At 38.1% G+C, this 27717-nt stretch overlaps 2 protein-coding genes across 2 annotated transcripts in view; one reads left to right on the top strand and one right to left on the bottom strand.

Moving 5' to 3' along the window:
* LOC131845790 (beta-arrestin-1) overlaps positions 1 to 27717 on the top strand; it is a 104205-nt gene that overhangs the window by 28693 nt on the left and 47795 nt on the right. The window lies entirely within an intron of this gene.
* Positions 719 to 17395, bottom strand: LOC131845953 (uncharacterized). Its single transcript, XM_059195123.1, has 2 exons — positions 16447 to 17395; positions 719 to 6375 (listed from the first exon to the last, which is right to left on the bottom strand). Exons 1-2 carry the CDS (start codon positions 17393 to 17395, stop codon positions 719 to 721), a joined length of 6606 nt encoding a protein of 2201 aa, XP_059051106.1.

The raw sequence follows: 27717 nt of genomic DNA, 5'->3' as shown, positions 1-27717 counted from the left end.
TTGTGTAGAGATCTGTATGTCATGTCGAGAGATATCTACGTCAAAAGTAGTTTGGATACTATATTTTAAATTTAGATGTAATATAAAGACTTGGCGTTCCGATATTGTATTGATTACTCTTGTATGTCGAATTGGAATTTTGCTTGTACTACTAATTGTTTCAAAGTGAAATAACGTTAAAATTCTCATACATATAAATAGTTTTTTTATAGAATATTCATAACATGACTGATAATTTTGAACGGATGTTTTATACATAGAAACATCGGTACAAATTTATCTATAGATGATTTTCATAGAGCTCTTTCATTTTTATAATTTGTACGGGTATCTATTCCCCGTACTTGTTTGTAAGGTTGCGGGTGCAGGTGGAAACAAGAAAGACAAGTGTAATTATCCTCTCGAGCAGAGTTCGGTGGTCTGTACTAGCGATGGAAGCGGAATGAATTGTGCCGCGTTCGGCACCTATATTTATACTCCGCCCGCTCGCACCGTGTCACGTACTAGGCAACGATTGTGTTACGCACATAGGTGCGAGCGGGACGGATAGCGCGAAAAAACCACCTCTACTCGCTCCTTTATTTATTAATTTAAACTTTACAATACAATTATATTTAATTCTATCTAGTAGGGAATTGAAACTACTACAATTATAAATTTTATTAAGCTAACAATAATCAAATATGTACAATAGTCGCGAACATATCTCCCGCCGCAGCTAAGCTGTATTTAATTCGAGTTCGCGTTGCTCGATTGGCAGGATTACTAATTTCTTCGTAGGTCGCCGAAGTATCCCCTTGTTAGTGCGCACGTCGACCGCCCGTATTTCACCATCCGGTCCCGGATACGTAGCCACCACCACGCCGCGCGGCCAGGAGTTCCGAGGCAAGTTGCCGTCTGCCAGCAGCACCAAGTCTTCTAACTTGATGACTCCGTGTGTAGCTCGGGGCTCCCGCCGGTGTTGTAGCTGGGGTAAATATTCGGTTACCCAGCGCCTCCAGAAGCAGTCAGCGAGCCACTGACTGGCGCGCCACTCCTTCCTGCCCGCCGTATCGCCCTCAGCGAAAGCTCCCGGCAGTGGTACGCGGGACGGACCTCCCAATAGGAAGTGGTTGGGGGTGAGTGCGTCCTCGTCGTCTGCTGATGTCGACACGTGGGTGAGAGGTCGACTGTTGAGCGTGTGTTCTACTTCCACCAGCAGGGTGAGAAGGACTTCTTCTTTCGGGGCTCGTTCATGCAGCGTTGCGGCCAGCGCGGTTTTCACGCTGCGCACTAGTCGTTCCCAGGCGCCGCCCATGAAGGGAGCGCTCGGTGGTATGTAGCGCCAGCGTATAAAGCGCACCGACGACTCTTCTTCCATGGCTTCAGCGGCTGCTTTCTTCATCTCGAGGTCGGCACCCTTGAGGTTGGTGCCTTGGTCCGACCACAGCTCCGTGGGGCACCCGCGGCGGCTTATAAAGCGCCGCAGAGCCATTACTGCGGAGTCGGTGCTGAGGCTGCCGGCGATCTCCAGGTGCACAGCCCTCGTGGTGAGACATGTGAACAGCACGCCGTACCGCTTCTGATGCGTGCGACCCACCGTCACTGTCATCGGCCCGAAGTAGTCTAGGCCGGTGAAGGTGAACGGCCGCTGATGATGTGCCAGCCTGCTGCGTGGGTGGTTGCCCGTTGATGGTTGTGCTGGTGCTGCTTTCCTGATGCGGCACGTTTGGCATCTCTTCAATTCACTACGAACGGCATGTCGTAGGCGCAACACCCACATGTGTTGACGCACCTCGTTCGCAGTAGTTTCGAAGCCTCCGTGATGAAGTTTTCTGTGCACCCATGCTATGTACAGGCGTACCCATACATGTTGACCGTCGACTATGGGTGGTTCCCGTTGCTCCGCGGACAGATCGACGGCAGCCGACACCCTTGAGCGGAGTCGCAACACATTGTCTTCGTCGATGAAAACGGACAACTGTATAAGTCGACTACTCGACGACAGTTGTTTATTGCGTCGCAACGCCGTTATATCGATGCTGAATGCCTCTTCTTGTATTGAGCGGATCCATAGTCGACGGGCGCGTTCTAAGTAGTGTGTATCTATGGGTATATAACACACAGGCGCACGTACGTTTTTTCTTTTCGACGGTTCTGGTTTTCTTATCTTGTTGCTTCGCCACGTGGGATCGTCTTCATGTTTTTTGTTTCTCTTGTGGGTAGCGACGGCGCAGTGTTGCTTGAGTGGTCGCAATTTATTTATAAATTGCAATACGCGGGCCGTACTGCGGACGATCTTCATCCAGTCGGAGAATCGCGCGGGATCGGGCAACGCTCGAGATAATCGTGTTGCATCTTGTATTGTGTGGGCGCGCTCTTCGCTTGTATTTTCCGTATGGTGGGAATCGCCTTCATGAGGCCACTCTTCTTCTGGTCGATATAGAAACTGCGGCCCCCGGAACCATCTGTGTGTTGAAGTGAAATGGTATGGTACGTCGCGTGTGGCATCATCCGCGACGTTGTCGGCCGTCGGCACCCATCTCCACTCGTTCGTTTTCGTATCTTCCATAATTTCAGCGACTCGGTGAGCGACGAAGGGCTTGAATGCACGCGGCCCGGTGCGTAACCAAGACAGTACGGTACGCGAATCCGACCAGTAGACACGACGGGCAGGTTTCAGATCGTGTTCTTCGACAGCCGTGCGTGACAGGCGGCTCCCTAGTACGGCCGCTTGCAGCTCCAGACGTGGTATAGTGGTGACCTTGTTCAAAGGGGCCACTCTTCCCTTGGCTGCGATGAGTGACACACGCACCTCGCCGGTCACGCATACGGCCCGCCAGTATACGACACAGGCGTATGCATCTGAGCTCGCGTCGACGAATGTGTGAAGCTCCGTCGTATGTGCCGTCGCCACACCGGGGTAACACCGTGGTATTACCAAGTGGGGTAACTGCTGTGCGTGCGATATCCAGCTCCGCCACGCTGCTGCTTCCCGTTCTTGCAGTTCGGTGTCCCAGCCGATACCCGTGCGCCACGTTTCTTGTAATATCTTCTTGGCTTGTATTGTGACGGGTGTGGCCAGGCCCAATGGGTCGAACAGCGACATAACGGCGCGGAGGGCTTCTCTCTTCGTTGGGGTGCGTTCGCCTCGTATGATGTGTAACGGAAGTTTGTTCCCGTTGAAGTTGAACCCGAGACTGTCTTCCTCAGGCCGCCACACCATTCCCAGTATCTTCTCAGCGTCGAGTTGCACCATGTTCTCTTCATTTCTATGTGAGAACTCTTCTCGTACATGGCGCGAGTTCGATGCCCAGCGCTGAAGATAGTAGTTCGCCCGGCTGTGGATGTAGGCGACCTCGCTTGAGACTCGTACGGCTTGCTCTTCAGTGTCGAAGCTAGCGAGGTAGTCGTCAACATAGTGATTGACAACCACCGCTGCAGCCGCCTCCGGGAACTCTTCTTTATGTAGTTCGGCGTTCTTGTTCTTCACGTATATCGCCGTGCATGGCGACGAAGTGGCCCCGAAGATGACGCTCTTCATCCTATATTCGACAGCTGGACCCTGGCGTCGATCTCCTCTCCATAGAAACCGTTGCATGTCTCGGTCTTCTTCTCGTATTGTGACACGCATGAACATATCCTTGATGTCCGCTGTGACCGCCACACGGCGCTGTCGGAACCTCATGAGGACCCCAGGTAGTGATTGGAGTAGGTCGGGTCCCGACAGCAGCATGTCGTTGAGACTAATGCCCCTTGTCTTGGCGGCGGCGTCGTGCACGATGCGCAGCTTGTCCGGTTTCTGTGGGTTGATGACAGCGAAGTGTGGCAGGTACCATACTCGTTCAGTCTTCACCGGTGGGGCGATTTCTGCATATCCCCTTTCTAACAGCGTGGTAATTTGCTGTTTATATCTGTTCTTCATGTCTTCATTCTTGTCGAGTTTTTTCTCAATTAACTCGAGGCGTCGCATTGCTGAGTCGTAGTTAGCCGGCGGCGTTGCGTTATCGCGTTTCCATAGCAACGCGGTCTCGTAGCCTCCCGCCGGTAACGGGCGAGTTTTTTCTTGCAATATTTTCAGCGCGCGTTGTTCCTCTTCATTGTATGAGCGCTTCGGTGTAACGCCCAGTGATTCGAGAGCGAAGTGTTCTTTCATTAATCGCTCTATGGATTCTTCATTTTCTTGCCCGTCGACTAAGTGACTGATTCTGTGCACTTGCTGTCTCGCTCTCGCCGCTCCCGTGCCGTGCAACACCCAACCCAGGTCGGTGAGTGATGCGACCGGTTGTGTCTTACTGCCTCTTCTGACTTCATGTGCGAGCAGCAAATGCCAGTTGTCTTGACCCAGCAGAACCGTCGGTTGACCTTCTTCATATGTCAGCTGATCTATTATATCGTACAAGTGTGGACAGTCTTCTATTGTGCTGCGTGATACTGTTTGTGGAGATAACAGTAGTTTCTTCATGGTTCGCGCAGACACGGCATGATCTTCCGATCTTCGTCCCCGTATTGTGAAGTGGACAAGCTTCGATTCATCGGCGTTTATACGTGTCCCGGCCACGGCCTCTATGTAGAAGGGTGCGGGAGGGCCAGTGGCGCCGATTTGCTTCGCTGTTGCTTCTTCGATGATGGTGCACGTTGCGCCGTCGTCCAGGAGTGCGTATGTATCGCACGTTCCTTTGGGACCGATCACTTGTATCGGCACTATCTTGAGGAATGCGATCTTCTTATCTTCTCTCGCAGACGCGACGACTGCGGCTGCTTTATCATCGGAGGGCTCGCTGTCCTTCTTCTCTATAGTGTCGACGTGCAGGAGTGGGTGATGTAGGTGTGTACACCCACCAACGTTGCATCTCTTCGTCTTGCAGTTGTGACGAAATCTTTTTATCCTCAGGCAACGGAAACATAGCCTGTGTTTTTTTGCTATCTCCCATCTTGCTTGTGGCTCGGCGTTCTTCACAGTGATGCAATCGGGTGGTGCGTGTCCCTCCCTGTTGCACGTCGGACACGGCGGTGAAGTCGGTTTCTCCTGCGTGATGTATGTTTTCACGCTTCTCTTCGTTGCTGGCTCCCGCCGGTCTTCATTTACTATTATTTCGGCGGGTGCGAAGTCACCGCACCTGGCTGCGGTGATTTGCAGGAACTTGGAGAGCGTTATCAGGTCCGGTTGATCAGCTGGCTGTTCTGCTACGAAGTCGTAGTATTTGAATCGTAGCGCAGAAGGCATCTTCTCCGTGATGGATCTTGTCACTTCTTCGTTGTACAAATAGTGGTTCTTCTTCAGGGCTTGAATTGTTGCAGTGACATTGGCTATTCTGGATGCGAATAGACAGATGTCCTTGGGGTTGTCTGACAGCCGCGGCAGCGCACGAAGTTTATTCATCTCGGCCATCACGAGTGCTCCTGGACGGCCGAACCTCGTAGCAAGTAATTGTATTACTTCTGCTGCAGACGTATCCCCGACGAAAAGACAGTGTGCAGCCTCTTTGGCCGCACCCTTTAAACACCGACGTAATCTACCCAAGTTTTCTTGCTCGGTCAGCTGCCCCGCAGACTCTTCGTAGGCCATCTTCCAGGGCAGCCATTCGCTTGACGCGCCGTTGAAGGGTGGTAGTTCTGTGACTCGCGGCACTGTGGAAGGCTGAATTGCGCGAGCTGCCATAGTCATTGCAGTCGCCAATTCCTTATAGTCGATGCCCCCCTTCAGTGAATCCTCTTCTTTCTTCGTTGGCATCATTGGTGCTATGGAGTCTTCCCTCGGACCGTTGTGGCTTGCATGGTCCCGTCGGAATGCGTCGCTGCACGGCTGCGGCTGCGGCGCTTTCGTTCCCTCTCCGGCGGGTATCGATGAGATATTAATCCCCTGATGCAAGTCGGCGGTCGTCCTCTCTGTGTGCGGCTCCATTGTGAGTGCCAATGTGCTCGTCCGGCGAATCCAGTCCGTAGTCCTCTCTCTTCTTAATGTGGCGGCGTCCTCTTCATTTTCGTCCTCCTCTTCGTCGTCCGTGTCCGCCTCCAATGCTGCGACGCGTGCGGCGGCCAGTTCTACCTCCTTGCGTAGCAATTCTTCTCTGGCTTTAGCCAATTCTTTCTTCTTTTTTGAAGCTGTGGTGCGCGGCGCCCTTGGAATTGTTGTGGTAGTCTCCGCAGAAGTCTCCGCGGAAGTCTCCGTGGTAGCAGTAGGTTCCGAGGACGTGTACGTCGTGGTGGTCGACGTAGTGGCGGCAGCAGGCGACGTAGTGGCGGCGACGGTCGGCGTGGCGGCGACAGGCGACGTGACGGCGGCGGTGTTTTCTTCGTTTGATTGAGCTTCCATGGCTGTTCTTTGGCTTCTTGTTGTTGGCATCTGTGATCTTGATCTCTGTGCAGTCTTGCTTTCTTCTTCCAACAATCCGGCTTCTCGAAGGACCAGATGTACGGGTATCTATTCCCCGTACTTGTTTGTAAGGTTGCGGGTGCAGGTGGAAACAAGAAAGACAAGTGTAATTATCCTCTCGAGCAGAGTTCGGTGGTCTGTACTAGCGATGGAAGCGGAATGAATTGTGCCGCGTTCGGCACCTATATTTATACTCCGCCCGCTCGCACCGTGTCACGTACTAGGCAACGATTGTGTTACGCACATAGGTGCGAGCGGGACGGATAGCGCGAAAAAACCACCTCTACTCGCTCCTTTATTTATTAATTTAAACTTTACAATACAATTATATTTAATTCTATCTAGTAGGGAATTGAAACTACTACAATTATAAATTTTATTAAGCTAACAATAATCAAATATGTACAATAGTCGCGAACATAATTTTTGTGACCATTTTTCTTAGAGTAAAGAGTTTGAGAAGATTAAAGATATTATAGCAGGTTATTGATATTTCGAACAAGTTCGTATATGAATTTATTCTGTGTAGCGAGGCTAAATAGCTCGGCACGGCACGCTCTTTGATATGAACCATCGGCGCAGAAATGGTCCGCGCCCAAAGAGTGAATAACCGAATCGAGGAAGGCGGTTAAATTGCCCGCGACTCTTTCATCGGTTGAATGCGTAACGAGTTGGTTTGTGCTCTACTATGGAATCCAGAATATGGTCGACTAGTACGAAACACTCCTCATTTACTAGCTGTTACTCGAGACTTATCAGCGACCTACAGCGACACGACTAATGGTTACTCAGGCAACTCTTTAGTGTAGATTCGTCCGAGTATTATCGAATATTGAGTGCCTCGGTGGTCTAGCGGTTTAGCACACCGCTTTACTTCCAATGGCGCGACCATTGGGTTTGATATAATTTCAATTATTTCATATAATAATAATAAAGTTAATTTCTTTCGAAGAGCAATAAAGTTGTTTATAAATAATGCTTAAAATAAATATTTTAGAATGTTTGAAATGATATAAATAATTTCTCTAATTTCTCTCTAATCTTTTTTTATTCTATCGTTCATTCGGAACGCAGACTCATCTCGGTACGATTATCGAAATTAAAGTGTGCTGCTATAATGCGAAAGTAGTTCACAAAAATTATCGATCACTACTTGCATTACGTCATTAATGGTATTCTCTAGGCTCGACCTTAATTGCCATTTGATATGTCAAATTGTTAATTGACATACTATGCATGCCTATTATATAGTACCTATATACATATATCTAGTTTCCTTACACGCTGTAGGTACCTGATGCTTTAACGAGTTGTTAATTATTTTAGTTCTTATTGGTCTTCGTCCTTTTTTATTAGATAAAAATTGGTCTATATTCACTCTCGCAATGCAATTTATTAAATTTTATTAAATTAAATTTCATTCAAGATTAAATTTCATTTGCCTCCGTTTAGTCGTTTATATTAAACCTTAAACTATAGTACATTTGGTGGATTTAACGCCATGCGGCATTTTCTACCACGTCAATAGATGGTGCTAAGAACAATTTAATCTTAAAAACGACAGACACATCCTTTTTTAAATATTTCTAGTTGATCTAGATTTGATATCTCCTTCTATCACTAACACGTCAACCAAACCACAGACACACTTTCAAATCAAATGAAAACTAATTTATTAATATAACATTTCAGCTGCTTCTAAACATCAAATTTTTTGTATTACAATTATTGTTTTCAAATTGATAGTATTAGTATTGATTTACTATACTATATTATGTTTAACAATACGACTACGTAGCTATTCGGTATTATGCTTTATTATCTCATGAGTAATGTGTGAATCTTCAGATACATTGGGTAGAGACAACCTTGACCATAAAATCACACCTTGACTCGATTGGCGTTCACGATATATTAGCGCCATCTGTCCAACATAGTTTTGATACCTTAGTACTATTTTTCAACCGATTGTCAAAAGATTCTCAATTCATTATTTGTTTGAGATGTTACACGAACTTTTTCTATATCTGAATTCCAATTATTCTTTTTGCTATTTATTTACCTTGAAGTATAATCGTAGTAATAACAAATGTCTTTAAGGTTTAATGATGAGTTTTCCTGTTCTGTTTTATTACTAAAATTTAGATAAAGGTAATAGGCCCTTTTATGGGAATGGGCATTAAATTCTACAATATGATAACGAAAGATATTTTAGTTTTTATTAATTAATAGGTATTAATAAATTCAAAAATATTATTAACTGAATAAAGTTTTAAAATAAATTTACCTCGTATAATATAATATTATAAATTTAATTTTTTTCTTGTCGTAAGTTGTTCAGACATGGGATTTTAGATATTTTATAAGAGATTGAAACTGATGAACTTACATTATATATATTAATTTTCTTAAAAAGAAAATTAATATATATAATGTAAGTTGCGTTTCTTGATTTTTTGACTGAAGTAGCTAGTATATTACCTACTTGCAAAAATGTTGTATATGTTTAAATGATTTTTTACTTTTATTGTGGGATTTTCTCTTATTCGCTGTACACTGAATTGCATTGTATTAAACAAAGATTAACTCAATTTATCAGTGCAGTAAGCGTTATCATATCAAGAGTCTTATTATTAGTAATGTTCCTTTTTAATTGAAGATTAAACTACAGAATATGGAAGCCTACCTTCTCATTGCTGGTATTTAAAAAAAGATATCAAACCGCCTCGTCAATATTATTCTCATTAACTTTTCTTATAAAATACGTCCGTGATTCCTCACAAATACCTATAAATTATTATTTCCTCACGGTACAACCGTATCGACAGAATTTATAAGTATGCTTCAAATTACTCGCCTACAAAGCACTTTAATGGGATATTTCAAGAATCCAAAATCGTTTAGCGAATTTATACAGATCAAAGGAGCCGATTTCAATGACAGAGCAAATTTGCAGTATACAATACTTGCAGTTATTATAGGAATTGTACCAAAGAATCTTCTAGATTATTCTGGGAAATCCGAGGTGTCACATGATTTATATTGTATACAGTCGGCAAAAATTCCAGCCATCTGTTCAATGTTATTTTTATCTGTTGTGATCTAGTTTCGCGAGCTTGGTTATGCTATTTATTACTTCGCAAATGCTCTCATATTTAAAAAAATCAAGCTATTTCTATTCGTTAAATTGTTCATTAAGTCTGAATTTATTTGATCACTGATTAAATAAAAGATTCTTAGAATATATTTGAGGCTTGCTGAGGTGCCTGCTAAATCAAAGTATATCGGACAACACAAAATACAAGATAAGTGGCATTGTCGAGGACTATGGTTTTGTCTCCGTACCCAGTAGTTAATTAATTCACTGGTATATTTTCCACATATGTACTCGTAAGAATCCATGTTATATCATCCAGTATTGTACTTCCGATAGACTCCGCGTTTAGATAGTTTTTTTTTAAATATATTTTTATAGCGATTGTTTTTATAATAATGTTTTTATAAAAATGTCTGTATTTTGAAGAGGAATATTTAAAAGAATAACGTTTACTTTACCAAGGAATGTCTCACTTTGATACAGTTCTTCGTGACACTTCGTGTCAATATAGAAGAAATGAGTTAAAAGTAATGATTGTTTAGTATTAAACACGATGATTAGGTAAAAAAGATTATTAATAGTCTACATAGTTTTTTTGACAAAGTATTTACTTCATCTGTCTTCTATACCCAGAATTCTTTGATTCTCTAGAATAGAAATCTTTGTCTTAACCGTCGGAAAAAGCTTCTACAGCTGCCATCACTTCACTATCGTCTTCGAGCTGAAAAAAGAGATAGAAGTCACTGTTCACATATTTACGAGTTGTTCAAATAAATCAAGATTATAAGATATATATTTGCAATATTCAAACATACATATAAAACTTCATTCATTTAGGCATGCCGTGGCAACGAGTAATTAAGTCAACACCATATTTTTTTTTTACTTGGAGAAAATCCCTCACGGAGACCCGCCGGCCCCGGGGGAAGCCCGCGGGTACTGTGAGACTCCTACTCACTAAAAACTCCAAGGTATCCCGACGAAGCGTCTATAGCCACCTCAACTTCTTGCAAGGGATAATAATTGTAACTTCATAGTGTGTCTTGTTGGTCGCTCAAATAATAAATATTAAAGTAGTCACTGCCTACTATATTATGTTGTGTACAATATATATTTGGTATACTTTTACCGACACGGGCCGTCTGAAATTGACACGTATACGATAGTTTGGCAACTGATACTGTATCGAGACAATTAACGTCACCATACAATACGATAAGCGTAATGTGTTTCGTTATCGGTGACGTGTGCGATTCATTTTGTACAATATGCGGACTGCATATAATTAAGCGATATTATAGTTAAAATAGTTTAAATGATGGCTGGCTCATCCGTCATACTCGTGAACGGGTTCTGCTTATGGGGATTGGTCTGTTCGGGTTACCAACACTGATTATACTATTTGTTTCTGCAATATGCATACTAGCATATGCATATTGCAAAAACAAATGGTATAATATAATAATAGGTCACTCAATTCTCCCAAATTTGATTTTAAAAATGAATCTGTATTATTGTAAACATGTACAACTTTTGAAAAGAATACTGAACACAAGAACTGAGTTTCTTGTCAGTTCTTCACATCTCGAAATCATTCAGAACTGACGGTAGATTTGACATCATAATAATCGGTAATGAAAAAAGATATTTTGAAATTGAATTTATTATGCAACGCGGCCGTTCAATGAACGTCACGCCATTGTCTTTTGATTTATATTTAAATGTACAAGACGCTTACATCAACGTTTGTACGTGATTAACTTTTATTCATTTACGTCAATACATAGTTCAAGCGATATATCTATTTTTAAATTTACGACCGCGATCTAAGGTCGCCCTTGTACCTGTAAGTTTTACTAAGTGTGCAAAGCTTACGTAAATAAGTTGCTGTGCTTGTGTGTACAGAAAATTACTATCAATTAATATACTAAAGAGGTAAATTATGTATGGTACTTTACTAGAAAAAGTTACATGTGTAAAGTAGATATTATTTTATACTTACTATATATATATATATATATATATGTCCATTAGGTTTACTATCGTTGATTCTATTCTACTCTGTATTTTTACTACTTGTACGTAAGTCCGTTGAAATTGTACTTATTTGTACTTAGCGGTCATATTTTTTAATTACCGCACCGTGCACTACTCGGTGCCCAATTCGCCTCTTTAGCAGGTTCAATGTCCTGTGTACCGTTTGAAAATTACAAAAGGAAATGCATATAAAAATCTTTCCATCGCAATATTATCGTCGTTAAATACCATGCTTTTATATTATAATAATTGAACATTGTACAAATAAAAACACCTAAAAATATGTAAATTAAAACACCTAAAAATTGAAATTAGTGTGTGAATCTCAATGAGTTGCGTCGTTTGCAATCATAAATAATTATAAAACACTAAATTGTAAATTAAATCGTAATTATATGTATTTATTAAAAAATGTCGATATAATTAGCGGTGTAACAAAAATATTGAAGCACATTAAAAACAAAACAAATGACAATCGTAATATAGAGAACACAGCGTTCTATATTTGAATATTATGAGTAAATTATAAAAAAGGTTTTAACACTTATTTTTGTTGAAGTTTCCAACAATTAGGACTCAGTTCGTTTGTAAAACTGAAATTTCGATTGGGTTAATCAATAAAATATAACGTTACCTAACTGGATATAGTTTACCGATTCAAATGGCAAAACAGTATTCTAGTTGGCGCCACACGTTTATTTCAATCGATTATTCATACATACCAAATAAGCCCTGCCTATTATTTATACTGGCGTTTGAGGCGGTTAAATTTGGATCATATACTAACGCTGAAATTATCTTAAACCTTACACACATATATCTAAACTAATATAAACAGAAGACTTGATTTTTTTATTACAAATATATGAACCCAGAAAAACCAAACCGAATAGAAAAATAAAAAAGTTATTATAATCTCTTTCTCATATATAAAATATGTGACGGTTAGTATTTAATTATATTAATATCACATTTTTATTTAAAAAAAAAATATTACTATTATAATTAAATGGATATATATAATATCGTCGTGTCGACGTTTCGACGTCTACTCGGTTTTTTTTATTTTCCCCTATTCGGCTCCACAGTTTCAAAACGCTTAGATTATTTGTACAGCAGTGGGAGCATCATAGGTGCATGTTCAGATGCTGGTCCGCTCATCTGCAACTGTATGAAAACCATGAATATTCTAGTAGGTATTAATGTACGCTATTATGTTATTTGCATTGTTTGCTATTCTACTTAATATCCATGGATGGCCATTGAAAATATACCGTGCCTACATGTGGAAGAAATTTCATTCGAAAATGTGACATTCAGTCGTGTTGAAAAATATTTTATTCGAAATCACACGGAAGACATTCTGCAAGGTCGGAGCCACTCTTGGCATTGCAACCGCCAGCTATTTTGAGATTACATTTACACAGCTATTAATAACCGTCCAAGTACGAGATTAACTCGTGTACGCAGGGTTCCGTGTTATCAAAGAATTACTTATATGTATAATATTAAATATAGTAAAATGTAGTATAGAAATGAAGAAAAAAACTTAATTATTTTTGTTTAATTCCGCTACCACGTGTTGTATCCGTGGTAGAACATTGTGGGAATCTCAAGTTCCTGCCTCATTTCATTGAGATAAATATCCTCAGAGATCGGGACAGTGATATCTCCATTTTGAAGGATAAATTATTCATTACGGAAATCCAATAAAAACATTCCAAGCTCGTGTTGGGCACGTTTTAATATCTGGGTTCCGTAAATGTCTTAAAGATTTTTTTTAACTCGTGTTATTGTAACTCATAATAAGAAAGTGATGAAAATGATTTCACATTTCAAAAACTTATTAGGATCTTGATTGATTTCAGTTTTTTGTTTACACGCAGTCGTCTCGTCTCGTCATATGTGGCGACAGAGGTGGGGAAAATTAAATAATTGGACGAGGGGGATTTCCAATATCTCGACACATCACGAGATTTGTATCATACGAACATGACACCTAATCTACTAGCGTTTTAGTGAACTCATCCTTGTGAAAAGCAAAATGTCATTTTTATATTCCCAACATAATCTAAACTTATAACAAAACTGTAGAGGTCGAATTTCTGTACATAGAAAAAAGACACCGAAAACCGAGTCAGGTGAATGTTAGAAGTGAAGTAGAACACATTTAGATTTTTTCAAATTTCTAAAATACTAGCTGTTCCCGTGACTTCGTCCGCGTGGAATTTTACTTCATCTTTCTAAAATAAATGTAACCTAAGTTACTCCTTATTACATCAGCTACCTGCGAAAAAAGTCCCGTCAAAATCGGCCCGCCATTTCAGAGATTAGCAGACCGAACAAACAGACCGACAGGCAGACAAAGTTTGTAAAAAAAAATATTTTGGTGTATGTACCGTATTTATATTCATAAGCATGTAGTAAAAAACGGTTATATCAATATAACAAATAGACACTTCAATTTTATTTATAGGAATAGATAATATAATTATTATCAATCGAATTTGCAATGAAAATTATGATACTGTGGCTGAGACAAATTGGTCCAATTTTATGAGATTCTTTTAATGTCTTTAGTATATGCCCCCAAAATACTAACATATTTCCAATTAATGGAATCAATTAGTGTTCTCATTAACATTTCGGTCATTAATTGGTTCGGACAGATGTTATTTTAATGCTTCCAGAAGTTTTGAATCAATCTCACTTTGAATGCAAATAAACGTATCCAACACTTTATGACTACAGTCTTTCGTATATAAAATATTTTCATAAAAATAAATTTGATTCTGAAAGTATCTGAAATCTGGTTTAAGCGCTATAGACGCTTCACAATGGGATTTATTCTATATAACCCGCCGTGTTTAATAGGCCTCTCGCGCTGAGGGCGTATTATTAATGGACTAGTATCAATTTATCAGAGGATTATACGAGGTAAATTATCATTTTTGTAAGCTGGTTTTGGGTCTTTACCGGCAAATTATATAAGAAAAGTATATCTTAATCAAGGACATGCATGGTAGGTGAACTCGTGATAGATCGACATCAAATTGATGGACACAGGCAACTTTCGTTCGATGACGGCGTTTGTATTCTAGTGGTTTAGCACACGGCCTTACCTTCAATGGTCATGGGTTCGATACCACGGATAATGCAAATATTTGTATTCATTACTATGACTGTTTGTAAGCGTTTGCATGTTGTCTATGTATAATATAATTGTATTTAAGTATATCTATCAGCTGTCTAGTAAACATAACACAAGGTCTGGTTAGCTTGGGATAAGATGCGGCTGTGTAAATTGTCCTAGGTTATTATCCCTATTGACCTGTTAGTAGGTACCTTGTATCAATAGCAACTTATACATAGAAATGTTTATAGTTGTCAACAATTACATTATGACAAAGTAATCTGCTGTTTGCATTTTATTGCTTTCGAGTACACTCGTGACTATAAGAATTGCTTTCAATTCCGCTCAGCCGTTAAAGCGTGATCGAATAATAAATATCTAATCATCATAACAAACATTCACATTTAAATTATTAGTACGATCATGCAAATGTAATTAAATATTTGCACACGAGAAGGCTGTAACCGGTGCTACTCTTATAAACATTTATATACTACTGGTATAATAATTTGTTTAAATAAAGATATCATTCATTCAACTGCTGGTAAGAACAAACAAATCTATATTAAACTATAACAGTGAATCATTGAACATTATTTGCAGATAAACTAAAGATAATATGACTGAATGAAATACTTTTTAAATAGTATACTAAAAATAACTCAGTGAAATTACAAGCTATGGAGATATGACATCTTTGTAGGGGTAGAATGCACAGCGGCAGTAAATATAGTGAAATATGAAAGTAAAATATATATATTTGGTAAAAGTAACAAGGCTCACATACGATATGTCAATAGAAAATCTTACGAACAATAGAAGACATTTTCTTTATATTAAATTCAAATTGTCTTCTACAGAATAACGGCCAGATATAAATTTAAGTTCCAACACGCCCCTTTAAATTTAAGTCGGTAAAACAGTACAAACACCACTACACTTGTTAACCTATGGATACATCAGCTACCATAATTTCAGTGGGTACATGTCTCACTTCAATCTTATCGTTGTCCCTTAATACGGCTATGATCAAGTGATTTTAATATCAACATGTTTACTGCAAGCATGATACACACTAGGTCTTACGCGAAGTAAAGCGCCCCTTAGCTATCGGCATGTAAAGTAAAACGTACGTACCTAGATTGTCCGATTTCACCTAATAAAGTATTAAGCTTAACAGCTTCTTTCAATCGCCTCAGACAAACTCACACATACTCAGCCTCACACGTCGATTACGCGACATTTCTTTGCTTTTATGACCTTCACCTAATATTTGCACCATCTAAAATAAAAATGTAACTGAAAATGAACGGTTATCCTAATCTACGTCCGAAAAACCCATACACCGACTTACCGGGATTCCTAAAAACTAGGACTTAATTTTTTTTTTTCATTTATACGGCCACTTCGTTTTAAACTCCATTGTAGGGGTAGAATGCACAGCGGCAGTAAATATAGTGAAATATGAAAGTAAAATATATATATTTGGTAAAAGTAACAAGGCTCACATATCCTTTCCATTCGGATGACCTAAACGTGTATGCCGCAACTGTACATCAACATTTCGTTTATTCAATATACATGCACTCTCAGATTCTCGAAAATAATATAGGTTTCCCTTACGATGACAAGTAAATATTATTTCCCCATTTCTGTCCACGACATATGCAACATTCCGTTTAAACGTAATGTTATGCCCATTTTCAGTAATTTTCGAAACAGAAATTAAATTACTTCTCAAATCTGGTACGTACAAAGTATCATGAAACTTTAATTTGTTGACAATGTTACCATTACATGCCGATAAACAAACAGTGCCCTTACCTTTGATATTAGTACTCAGGTTTGTAGCTAAGTTCAGTTTATCCGAATTGTTGTTCAGAGATTCGAACTTACGCGGGTCGTTACATAAATGAGACGTGCACCCACTATCCAATATCCAGTCGTTTTTACACATTATATTGGAAGCATTGCATTGTTCTGGATCTGAAACATTATATAACATTAGACTATAGTTTTTAACGAAGTTTTGTGCTAAGTTCCCTCCTTGAGTCTCTCTCTTCTTTTTGCAGTCCTTGGCTTTATGACCCAATTCGTGGCATTTATAACATTTAAACTTAAAATCTGTCTTTTCCTTTCTATTCTTAACGAACGATCTTCCATACTTTTTACTATGACAATACAGCACCCCTTCTGGTGGATTCGCCATTTGTCTCTTCGACTCGTACTCTTCCAAGATCTTAACTTTCAAAAAATCTGGATGGGGTACCTCATCTCTGGATTCTATGGCACACCTGAAGTTCTCAAAACTCGCCGGTAAACTGTATAATAACATTATGGAGAGCAGATCCTCGTGTATGTTTACACCCATATCACCCAACTTATCTACTGCATCAAAAAATCCATTCAGATGCTCTCGTAAGTCATCGGTTTCTACCATTTTATGTAGAGTCAGTCGTTTTAACAACGTTGCCTTTTTCGCTGGACCTTTCGAAGCATACAAAGATTCCAACTTAAGCCATACCTCGCGTGAAGTAGTGCACCCTCGTACGTGCCGCAACTCACTGCCACTCATACATAAAATAATATCTGCTCGCGCCTTTTCATCTTCCGTTTCCCATTTCTCCAGCTCTGTTATATCCACTGGTCTTGGCTTACGCCCACTTACATATGGCCAGGCATCATTCTTTATAAGTAATGCCTGTACTTGAATCCTCCAACTGTCGTAATTTTCTCGATTTAGAGATTCAATCCTTATAGTTGAGTTCGCCATATCTGCTTTACAACGGAATTTTAAATTCACCAAAAATCACTTATTTCACTGATATTCCACATCTATTTATGCTATTCTGGCCTGTCCTGGGCCCATAACCATTGTAGGGGTAGAATGCACAGCGGCAGTAAATATAGTGAAATATGAAAGTAAAATATATATATTTGGTAGAAATAACAAGGCTCACATACGATATGTCAATAGAAAATCTTACGAACAATAGAAGACATTTTCTTTATATTAAATTCAAATTGTCTTCTACAGAATAACGGCCAGATATAAATTTAAGTTCCAACAATCTTAGTCTTCATGAGTGTGCCGTGGACATCAATATAACGTGATATCCTTTTTTAAAAGTATTTAATGCTGTTGGCAGAAGCTGGTCTTTACAACTTCACCGAATGATAGGGGGCGAGTGCAGATGACACTCCAAACTCACGGAAGGACTTATTATATAAGACTAAAGGTCAACTCGCGCCTGACGGATACGACTTTTGTCCGAGAGCACCTCTAAACTTTTGAATCTCGGTTCAGACCGTCATAATGAATTGAACGGGAGATCGTTGGGAGGGGATCAATTTGGTGTTCGTAGGGCTGGTCATGTATCAGCAACGGTTACAGCTTACCGATTAATTACATAACATATAAAAGTATGTAGAATTACAGCCAAAGTATATTTTAAGTGACTTATATATAGAGGATTTTACAATTATTATATTGACGGTATACGGTATTTTAAACTATATACCTAAGAATATGTATGTTATTCTGTCCTTTTTGGACTAGATATACGAAAAGTACCTAAGGAGATGCCCGCACGTGCGTACGCCTCAGACGGAGATAAACAAAAACAAACGTGATGGAACAATTTACGCCTTGGAACGTCTGAACTCTGAAGAACAAACAACCAGCTATCCTTTATACCAGTGGTTCTAAAACTTTCTGTACATATGTGGGGGTCCATTTCATAAAATTTCGGTTTCGCCATAAACCATCCACTATTTGAGGCTTATATGTGTTGTAGTAAACATAAGTTTAAATTAAACAACCTGTGCCCGTTGTTTCACCCGTATCAAATTTAAAGCCTATGTGTTGTTCTGATGTATAAGTTATATTACTGTAGTTTCTTTAAAATCCGTTTCGCAGTTATTACGTGAAAGAGTAACAAACATTCGTCCATCCATACTCACAAACTGTTGCCTTTATAATATTGGTAAAATTGATATATGTTCTGTATAAAAGTACAAATATTATTTAAATAAAACAGCTATTTATTATATTATCCCATACTTCCTCCTTCTACACCAATTCTTTCGCTGTGTACGCCGTGCGACTGTGGAACTCACTACCATCCTCCATACGTAGCGCTCAATCATTAGCTATTTTTAAAAATGCTGTAAAATCACACTATCTCTCTCATTAAATTGTCTTTCTACTATTCTTTTCTTTCTACTAAATTGTCTCTTTCTTATTTGCACATTGCTTAGTTACTGTGTATTATTACTAATTTACTTTTTTAATTTTATATTTATATTTATATTATGTATAATGTATGTATATTTATTTATGCTATGTGTATATATATATATATATGGATATATATATGACATATTACTATTATTATTCATGTCCATTCATTCTGTCTTGCGCCATCCACCACCTTCTGTCTTTTCTCCTCTACCCAAAGGTTGTCTGGAAGAAATCGCTTTAGCGATAAGACCGCCTTTTGTGCCTAGCCTACCTTTCTGTATATTATGAATATTGTTTTTTCTTTGGATTGTTTTTAAGGTGCAATAAAGAGTTATAAATAAATAAAAAAAAAAATAAAAAAATATTTTTGTAGCAAAATCATGACGGTGTGTCAAGATCTTTTTTCACCAATTGTGATATTGCTATCACAGACCAATGCAAATGTTTCCATAGCCCACCAGTGGTCTACGAAGCACCGGTTAAGAACCACTGCTTTATATATTACTGATACGGTATCATACAGATACCTAATGTATTTCCAGCGTTGGCGCTACAGTATTCATGAGGTTTCTATTTACAGTCATAATAAAAACAGGTGAATTTCCATTTGCGTAATAGCTATGTATTTTTAATCAGCTTCAAAAAGGAGGGGGGTCTCGGTTTTGCTGTATTTTTTTTGTTTATGTTTTCATTTAATACGTTTGAAGTTGATTTTTTCTGATGTTTCTTATTATTCGAGGTAGGTATACTAGCTATTACCCGCGACTTCGTCTGCATAGTCTTTCGTCCCATATTTATCCCATCCTTGTTTAGATAAAAGAGCAGATATTCGTCATCGTAATACCACTTATCTTCATATTAAATTCCATTAAAATCTGTTCCAATGACGTAAAAAGATAAGACAGACAGACGCACTTTCGTATGTATAATATATGTTATTAACAGTTCTACACGAAAGGCACTGTGGTAATCCTTTTTCATCGCCATAGCGTCGAGGGCGCTGGCACTGGCTTTTGAAATCTAGTAATAGATTTCGAAGACACCCTGGCACCAAAGCCCTCTCAAATGCCCTGTCATATGATAATCAGATCCATTGATAGTGAATGGATTGCTATTATCATGACACGCATGACGTAGATAGAATGAGAGGACGACATCTGCGTCGCGTCGTATCGGTTTTGCAGTAGCGAAAGAATCTATTAAATATTCTTTTCCCACTTGGTAAATATAGATTGTCCGAGATCCGTTCTTTTATTTATTCAAGTTATTTTTTATAATTATAAATATGAATAATTTATGATTGAATAACATTATGAGTAATTAGGTAGGTAGGTATAGCGGTAAAACCCGGTCTCATTCTGTTAATTAAGTATCTGAAAATTCAAACCAAAATATGAATCAAAGTTAGCATTGAAATGTAAGAAGATTATCATTTTGTTTTTATTATTTAAATCGGGTGAAGGAGTTCTCAGGTTGAAGGAATTGGATTATTGCATTTTTACATGGATTTACTCCCATTTTGATCACATGGATTTTTATAATTAATACGGTATTTTTTTATTTGCGAAATAAATCTCATATTAACCTGACCTCACATTATTAGGTTCAGTTGTACGATTGTCCTATGCGTCTCTGTTGCAAATATCGCATTTTCAAAGAGTTCTGAGCGTAGAGCCAAATGCACCAATCGAAAGATAGTTGCAAAGGACAATCGTCCGACAGAACCTAATAATGTGAGGACCGATTTATATACAATCCGAATGTGTCGAAATACTGCACTGTTACTGTACTGCTCACCTTCTGCACTGTTGGATTCTAATATTCTCCATGAAATTGAGTGTTGACAATGTTACAATGGCTCTTAACTTTACTTCCTCTGATATGACAGTCCTGAAAACATGTACGTAAAATGTATTATATGTGTTTAAATAATACCATATCAATCCACACATATATATTACGACAGGAAATATTGCTTATTCATGCTCGTAGTGTGAATGCGTGAATTGCTGACTCCAACGTTAATGACAGCCATAAAAGTTAGTTGTCTCTAGCCGTAAAAATGAAACAACCTCCCCCATAATAAGTTATTTACCGTGTAATCATTTAGACAAAGCGCTTAGCGCCGTCAGGCTTCGTTCACGCGTCGCCTAGTCGTTATTTTTTCGGGTCGTGCATTTTATTTTTGCTGTGGTTCGTAAATTCTGTTTTCATGCCGTAACCCTTACGTGGTAGGCAGAGAGAAACGAGTGCTATTTATTTCTGTTGTTACAAGCATAAGTTATGCTTAATTTATTTTCATAACTCATCTCATTATCATACCCTCACCTTATACCTTACTATTACTTTTTACATTTTGTGACCGTAATTACTTAAGTCCTTGTTTACTACCTACCTTTTGATTGTGAATTTGGTCAAAATCTTATTTGGTTCTGAATTATTATTATCATCATACGTGTATTTTGTACACATTCTCTGTAAAGAGTAGGTTTTTGTATTTTCTATTGTTTCTTCCACGTTAGTTCTAAAACATAAATCAATCTGTTGTGGAAGGTACGTTGAAGCGTATCAGACAAGGGAGGGCCTCTTATTGGTTTCCGCGGTAAAAGCTTCTCAATATCGATGTAAGGAAATCTAATAACTAGCTCGCTGGTGGGTGATGTAGGAAGTCTTCCATCTCATAAAGGTGCTTCGTCTAGTTACAAAAATGTATAAGTAATTTTCACAAGACGTTGTCTGCAATAATGCACCCGAGCAAATATTGAAGTATCTGTATTTTATTTTAAATAAAATAAAGTCTATATTAGTTACTGATAAAGTTTGTGATCGTGGATGGATGCTTGTTTTTTACTCTTTCACGCAAAAACTATTGATTGGATTTTGATGAAAGTTTGCAGTAATATCTATTGCTTATACATTAGAATAACCCATACAAACTTCCGCGTTTATAATATTAGTAAGATAGGTACTTATATTATTCAGTTTGCCTATCTGTGCAAACATTATGTGATAGGAGCACGTGCGCGTAACAGACGGTATTTTATTTCAAAACACGTGCATCCTTCTCTACTCGTACTTTTAATACCAGTGTGAATTATGAGTGCGAGTGCGCCAGACAGGTAGGGTTGCCGGCTCTCAACCCGCTCCAACTTGACGTGGAATCATTGTTAGAAACTACACTTCTTTTTAAATATAATACAGCTTATGCTGTAACAATGAGCATTGTAGATTTTAAGCTTCAGTAGTCCAGCGTTTAAGTTTAGGTACACCGCTTTATTTAAGATGGTGGCGGGTTCGATTTCTCGCACGGTGCAAACATTTACATTTTTGAAATACGAACAATCATACTTGTTTGTATCGATCTGGGTGTTTTCTGTGTCTATTATGTATGTATTTACAAAAAATATGTATATCTAACTATTTATATTAGTTGTCCAGGGTTATTTACTATTATTTTTTTGGTGAAAGATTTCACCAATAATTGGTTAACATAATCTGCATTTTGCTTACCTAGAAGATGGCCTATTTTTGTTCCCAGTAACAGTACAGTTTGTCTTCATGTTAATATTTCAATAAGATTCGTTTAGCTATTTAGTCGTGAAATGGTAAAGAATAAGCATGCATACTAAGAAAAATATAGATGGCACGGTGTGAATTGTATTGAGATATTATTATTGTTATTCTGATTGAATATTTATATTGATAATTGTGTTTTTTATATAGAATCATGTGATCATAACTTGTACAATTGTTTTAACGTTCATAACATCTAAGTAAGCGTAAACGTATCGTAATAACAACTTACTTAAATTACTACCCCAGTAATAAAACATATCACTTACATAAGTTGACGAAAATGTCCTATGTATAGATAAGTTGTTTTGACTATGGGTTTTATAATTCATCTATATTAGGGGGAAAGGGGATTGTTAGTAATGTGCACTGATGATCCCATTGCTAGCAATGTACCATGTCAGGTCGACCTCCACGCGGTTCCCCCTGGAAACCATCGTGATAAATTCTCGGTGAATTTGTCACGTTGGGCTAACTGACCTGACTTCATGTTCATCTTATCATCCACCACTGGTGCCCCGCCAGCGTAAACCGTTAGCGCAGGCGGGAGCACCATTCCATTATCATCCTTTAAAAAAAAAACATCTATATTGAATGTGTATACATACAGGTGACAACCCTATACGCAGACTGTCAAAGAGAATTAAAGTATTCATTTTAAAAGCTAGCACGTGCTTTAGCATCGAATACGTCATTATACATTACTTCATTGATTAAAATAGTTGTTATTTATACCTCATAGTCCTACATGATAATAATTTTATACAGGGATCAGTTAGCACATTTTGTCAAATCACCAGGAATTTATCATGATTTCCAGGGGGAACTGCGTGTAAATCAACCTGACATGGTACATTGGTATTTATAGGACAATTAGTCCACATTACTATCAATCACTTTCCTACATAGATTGACAAATTGTGTGTATATCTTATATATAAAATTCTCGTGTCACAGTTTTCGTTCCCATACTCCTCCGAAACGGCTTGACCGATTCTCATGAAATTTTGTGAGCGTATTGAGTAGGTCTGAGAATCGGCCAACATCTATTTTTCATCCCCCTAAATGTTAGGAGTAGCCCACCCCTAAATTTTTTTTTTATTTTAAGGCAAAACTACGATTTCCCGGACAGCTAGTATATATATATATATTTAAATATTTCTCTTAGTTGTATATAAGATTTTTATTTCGGTATAGTCGACGGTTCCATCAAATAACCTATTACATTATTTACCATTCGAACTATGTAAAAAAAATGTGTTTAAAATAAGGGTGTCAATTCGTTTATTAATGTTTAGGTTGTTGAGGCAGTAACACTCATTCACGAGTATAAACAATAAACCTGCCGTCAGCACTTCACACCTAATTGTATATGAATATGACTCGACGAAGGATGGACACGTACTTAGTGTTCCTTTTCTTTGAATAAAATAATAAATACGTTTATTCAAAGAGCTTATATGTATGAGCTTTGTCTTATAAATGATAACGGACGGGCAGTTCGAAATAATACAGCAATTTTAGTACACTTCAATTCACATTCATGAGTTTTATCCTTCCAATTTTTTTTAATAACGGAATGTAGCACCCGCTGACGCTAACAGTAGATGCTGGTATAGCATCAGTGAAGGATTATGAGATGAGTATGAGGTCAAGTCAGTTATCCCATAGAAAATTCACCTGGAATTTAACATGATACTTTAAAGGGAAGCCTATGTAAACCTGACATGGTACATTAATAGCAGTGGGGTTTTAATCCACATTACTAATAATCTCTTCACCCCTTTCTTCAAGTATTGTATGTTTATTCACTTAGCCGTTTTTTATATACAGAAGATATTATAGTGTTCACTTATTTGTTATTTATGTCTTCTTGTATGTAAGTTGTTATCGACGTAATATCGGCTCGTTAGCCATAGCTCCACGTCTTTACTCCGCGGCGCTTGCGCAGGGAATCCCTTCCCTCTTGCGCACGGCGGTTCGTGTACGCTCGGCTCGAGACGATAGATAATAAACTGCTAGTGTTTCCACATACACTACATCTCTCTCCTTTTTAAGTTTATTTTCTTTTCAAGCATGAATCAATCCACTCTATTGGGTATTTGTTCCTTGGAGGCATGTGTGCTACGTTACACCGATGGTGGACTCATTTTGACACTATACTGCCACACATAAGCCGAATGCCTCTAGTGCGATTGGCCTTTCCAGCGTAACCAGCACCGTGATTTTTCCTCCTCTTTCGAATATAAATTACATTTATATATTAACTCCAATTTACTCTGCGTTTCACATACTTCACCTTTCTTCTTTTATATTTGTTTTCATATAATCGTTATTCCACTTTGTTATTGTGTAATATTATGTAAGATTAGTATAAAGCACTTCTGAAAAAATGTTGTATGTTTATGACCAGAATATCTCTATCATAGTAGTCACTACTTTATATTTTGTAGGTTTAAGGTAAATACTTATATTTTTTTCATTCTATCTGTCTCATGCAATGTGTTATTTACATGTAGTATTTTTCTTTATCATGTACATTTGAAAACTGATTATCTAAAACATAATCTGGAATTTCTTCAAAACTCCCCACTATTTATTATTATCATTCCATAAAATATTGATGGGTCCTGTGGTGGTATATCAGAATATTATTATTATATCAAGAGTTGCATCAACAATTGCAAACGACTTTCCACTATATTCTGTCTACACATCTGATATCAGTCCATATAGTATTAATTGGGTATAACTATAACCATTCTTCATCGTACCAAAATTATCTCTCTTATCACCTGCATTAATTCAGTGCTAAAATATTAGGAAAGGTTGTCAGACCAGTCTTTGAGCGATCGACATATACCACATATACCACATATATCACCACAGCGACTCTACGTACTCCAGCAATCGTCAATTATATTAGTTATAGAAATTATATTTTCGACCAAAATTAATGTGTGTCCTATGACTTTTGATTTATTATATTTTACTGAATCCGCTCCATTTCACTCCGATAATTAATATGCATTAAAACTGGCAATTTTTTTATTACTTATATTCAATCGCAATTTAATGCAACATTCTATCAATTTACCTTTAATGAATAGGACACCATTCATCAATACATAATACAATGCTTGATGACCCCGCCAAAGACAATTTAACACAAACTGGACGTTAATACGCAATTGAATGCTTAACGACCCAGCCAACGCAATTTAATGCAACCTGTCCGCCAATACGCAATTTAATGCTTGACGGCCCAGTCCAACGCAATTTAATGCAATCTGTCCATCAGTTCGCAATTTAATGCCTGATGGCCCAGCCAACGCAATTTAATGCAATCTGTCCATCAGTTCGCAATTTAATGCCTGATGGCCCAGCCAACGCAATTTAATGCAACCTGTCCGTCAATACGCAATTTAATGCTTGACGGCCCAGTCTACCTTACCTCTGTAGCTCCTTTTTTAGAATATCAATGCCATTGTCACCGTCATTATAACTCCATTGAACTTCTTAATTCATCCTCTTTAAGTATTGGTTATTAGTATTATGCTCATTGTTTTTCTTCCTTTGCTAATTTCTTTAAGGTCATCCGAGCCAATAGTCACTTTATAAGCAAATCATGGACTCCTGCAAAACACCAAATTTTATAATTATAAGACAATTAAACGCCACTCTTATCCATTTAATTTTCACAATATATACATTTATGACTACTAATATTAAACATATTTCAGATTTATTTACTCCACAAGAATGTCCAGTAAATAATTCTAATCTAATGTATAGGAATACTAATAGTATCCTCAGAACCACTTTTTTTCCAATAATGTATCGTTAGTAATTGTTACTGTCATGCATCATGGTTTACATTATTATCTAGTAATAATAATAATAATTGTGCAGCCATAATATAACGCACCTCATTCACAATAATATACCTCGTATATAACGACTTCCTTGATTTAACTAATTCTTTGTAATCCCTTGGATTTTCCATAAGAATCGATGTAAAATATACCTTTACATTGCGACATTATTATTATTATTTTTTTTTAATTTGGAAAAACACCTCTTTCTAAGGAATTTTCTTAACCCAAAACCTTTATATAATGTTCCCACCAATGGTATGACTCTAACTCTACTTATCTCTTATCTCATAAAATGTGATTCATGTCAGGACATGTTTCGACGTACTTATGTTCGTAGAACAATAATTGTTGTTCGATGGAAAGTAATGTATAGTTTTGTAAACACTGCTGCTCGTCACTATTATTAAAGATTCAAGTTGAAATAGCTTACGACAGTTTTTTTTTTTTTTTACCTTTTTATAACGAAGTTTAGACCAACGTACCTTCAACATAATAAATCTCAGTTCAACGAATTACTTGATATACTATATATATATAATTTTTTTTTTTTTTCGATTTGTTTTATCGAGGTTGCACTGTAGTACGTATGTAAAAGTTAAAACACGCTAATTTGTCTAAGCTACCCTGCAATGCGGCCAAAGTATTTAGAGAGCGACCAACACCAGTACTATGACGATAAACAAATACATGTATATATTTTACAACTACTTTTTTTTTTTTTTTACTAGTATGGTGGCAAACAAGCCTACGGCCCATTTGATGGTAAATGGTTACCGTAGCCTATGGACGCCTGAAGCACCAGGGGTGTCACGTGCGCGTTGCCGACCCTTAAGAAACCTTAATATACCCTTCTTGAAAAACCCCATGCTGTAGTCTCGTGAGAAAACCTCGGCAGGAAGTTCATTCCACGATCTAAGTGTACGCGGGAGGAAGCAGGTATCATTTCCTATTAGCTATCTCAAAACTCAAAACCACATTAATACACTTATTTCGCGTATCGCGACACTACACAACTCCAGCCGCAACTGGATTAACTGTCAATTAAAAATGACTCCCCATCGCTCCAACATTCCCGTCACATTCATATAAAACAGCTGTCAGCGCTGTCTGCATGTGATCACAAAACAAATTCTAACTCCATTCCACAGCTACTAAATGCGGTACATTAATGCAATTATGGCTATTATTCCTATTATTTATTCAAGCTTCTTTAAATAAAGAATATTCATATTCTATTCCATGTTCCCGAAACTTCAAAGAATGTAAAAAACATTTTTTTTTTTCCACTCTAATAACCCCTTCACTCATCCGCATAATGCATTAGGCGAGTAGGTACAATAATTCAGAACTTAATAGTAGTTCTATTTCATGTAACCATTATTGTGCAATTTCTAATTTACT

Source organism: Achroia grisella, unplaced genomic scaffold, assembly GCF_030625045.1.
Source record: "Achroia grisella isolate CSIRO2021 unplaced genomic scaffold, CSIRO_AGI_Agris_v1 utg487, whole genome shotgun sequence".
Taxonomy (NCBI): Eukaryota; Metazoa; Arthropoda; class Insecta; order Lepidoptera; family Pyralidae; genus Achroia; species Achroia grisella.
Note: the sequence above shows the minus strand (reverse complement) of the source record. Positions and strands in the feature narration are given on the sequence as shown.

Excerpts from the sequence above, each read along its gene's own strand:
- LOC131845953 (XM_059195123.1), bottom strand. The coding sequence starts at position 17,395 with ATGGCGAACTCAACTATAAGGATTGAATCTCTAAATCGAGAAAATTAC. Across the intron at positions 6,376-16,446 it reads CCTGAGTACTAATATCAAAG|CCGGATTGTTGGAAGAAGAA; the intron begins GTAAGGGCACTG and ends TCCTTCGAGAAG.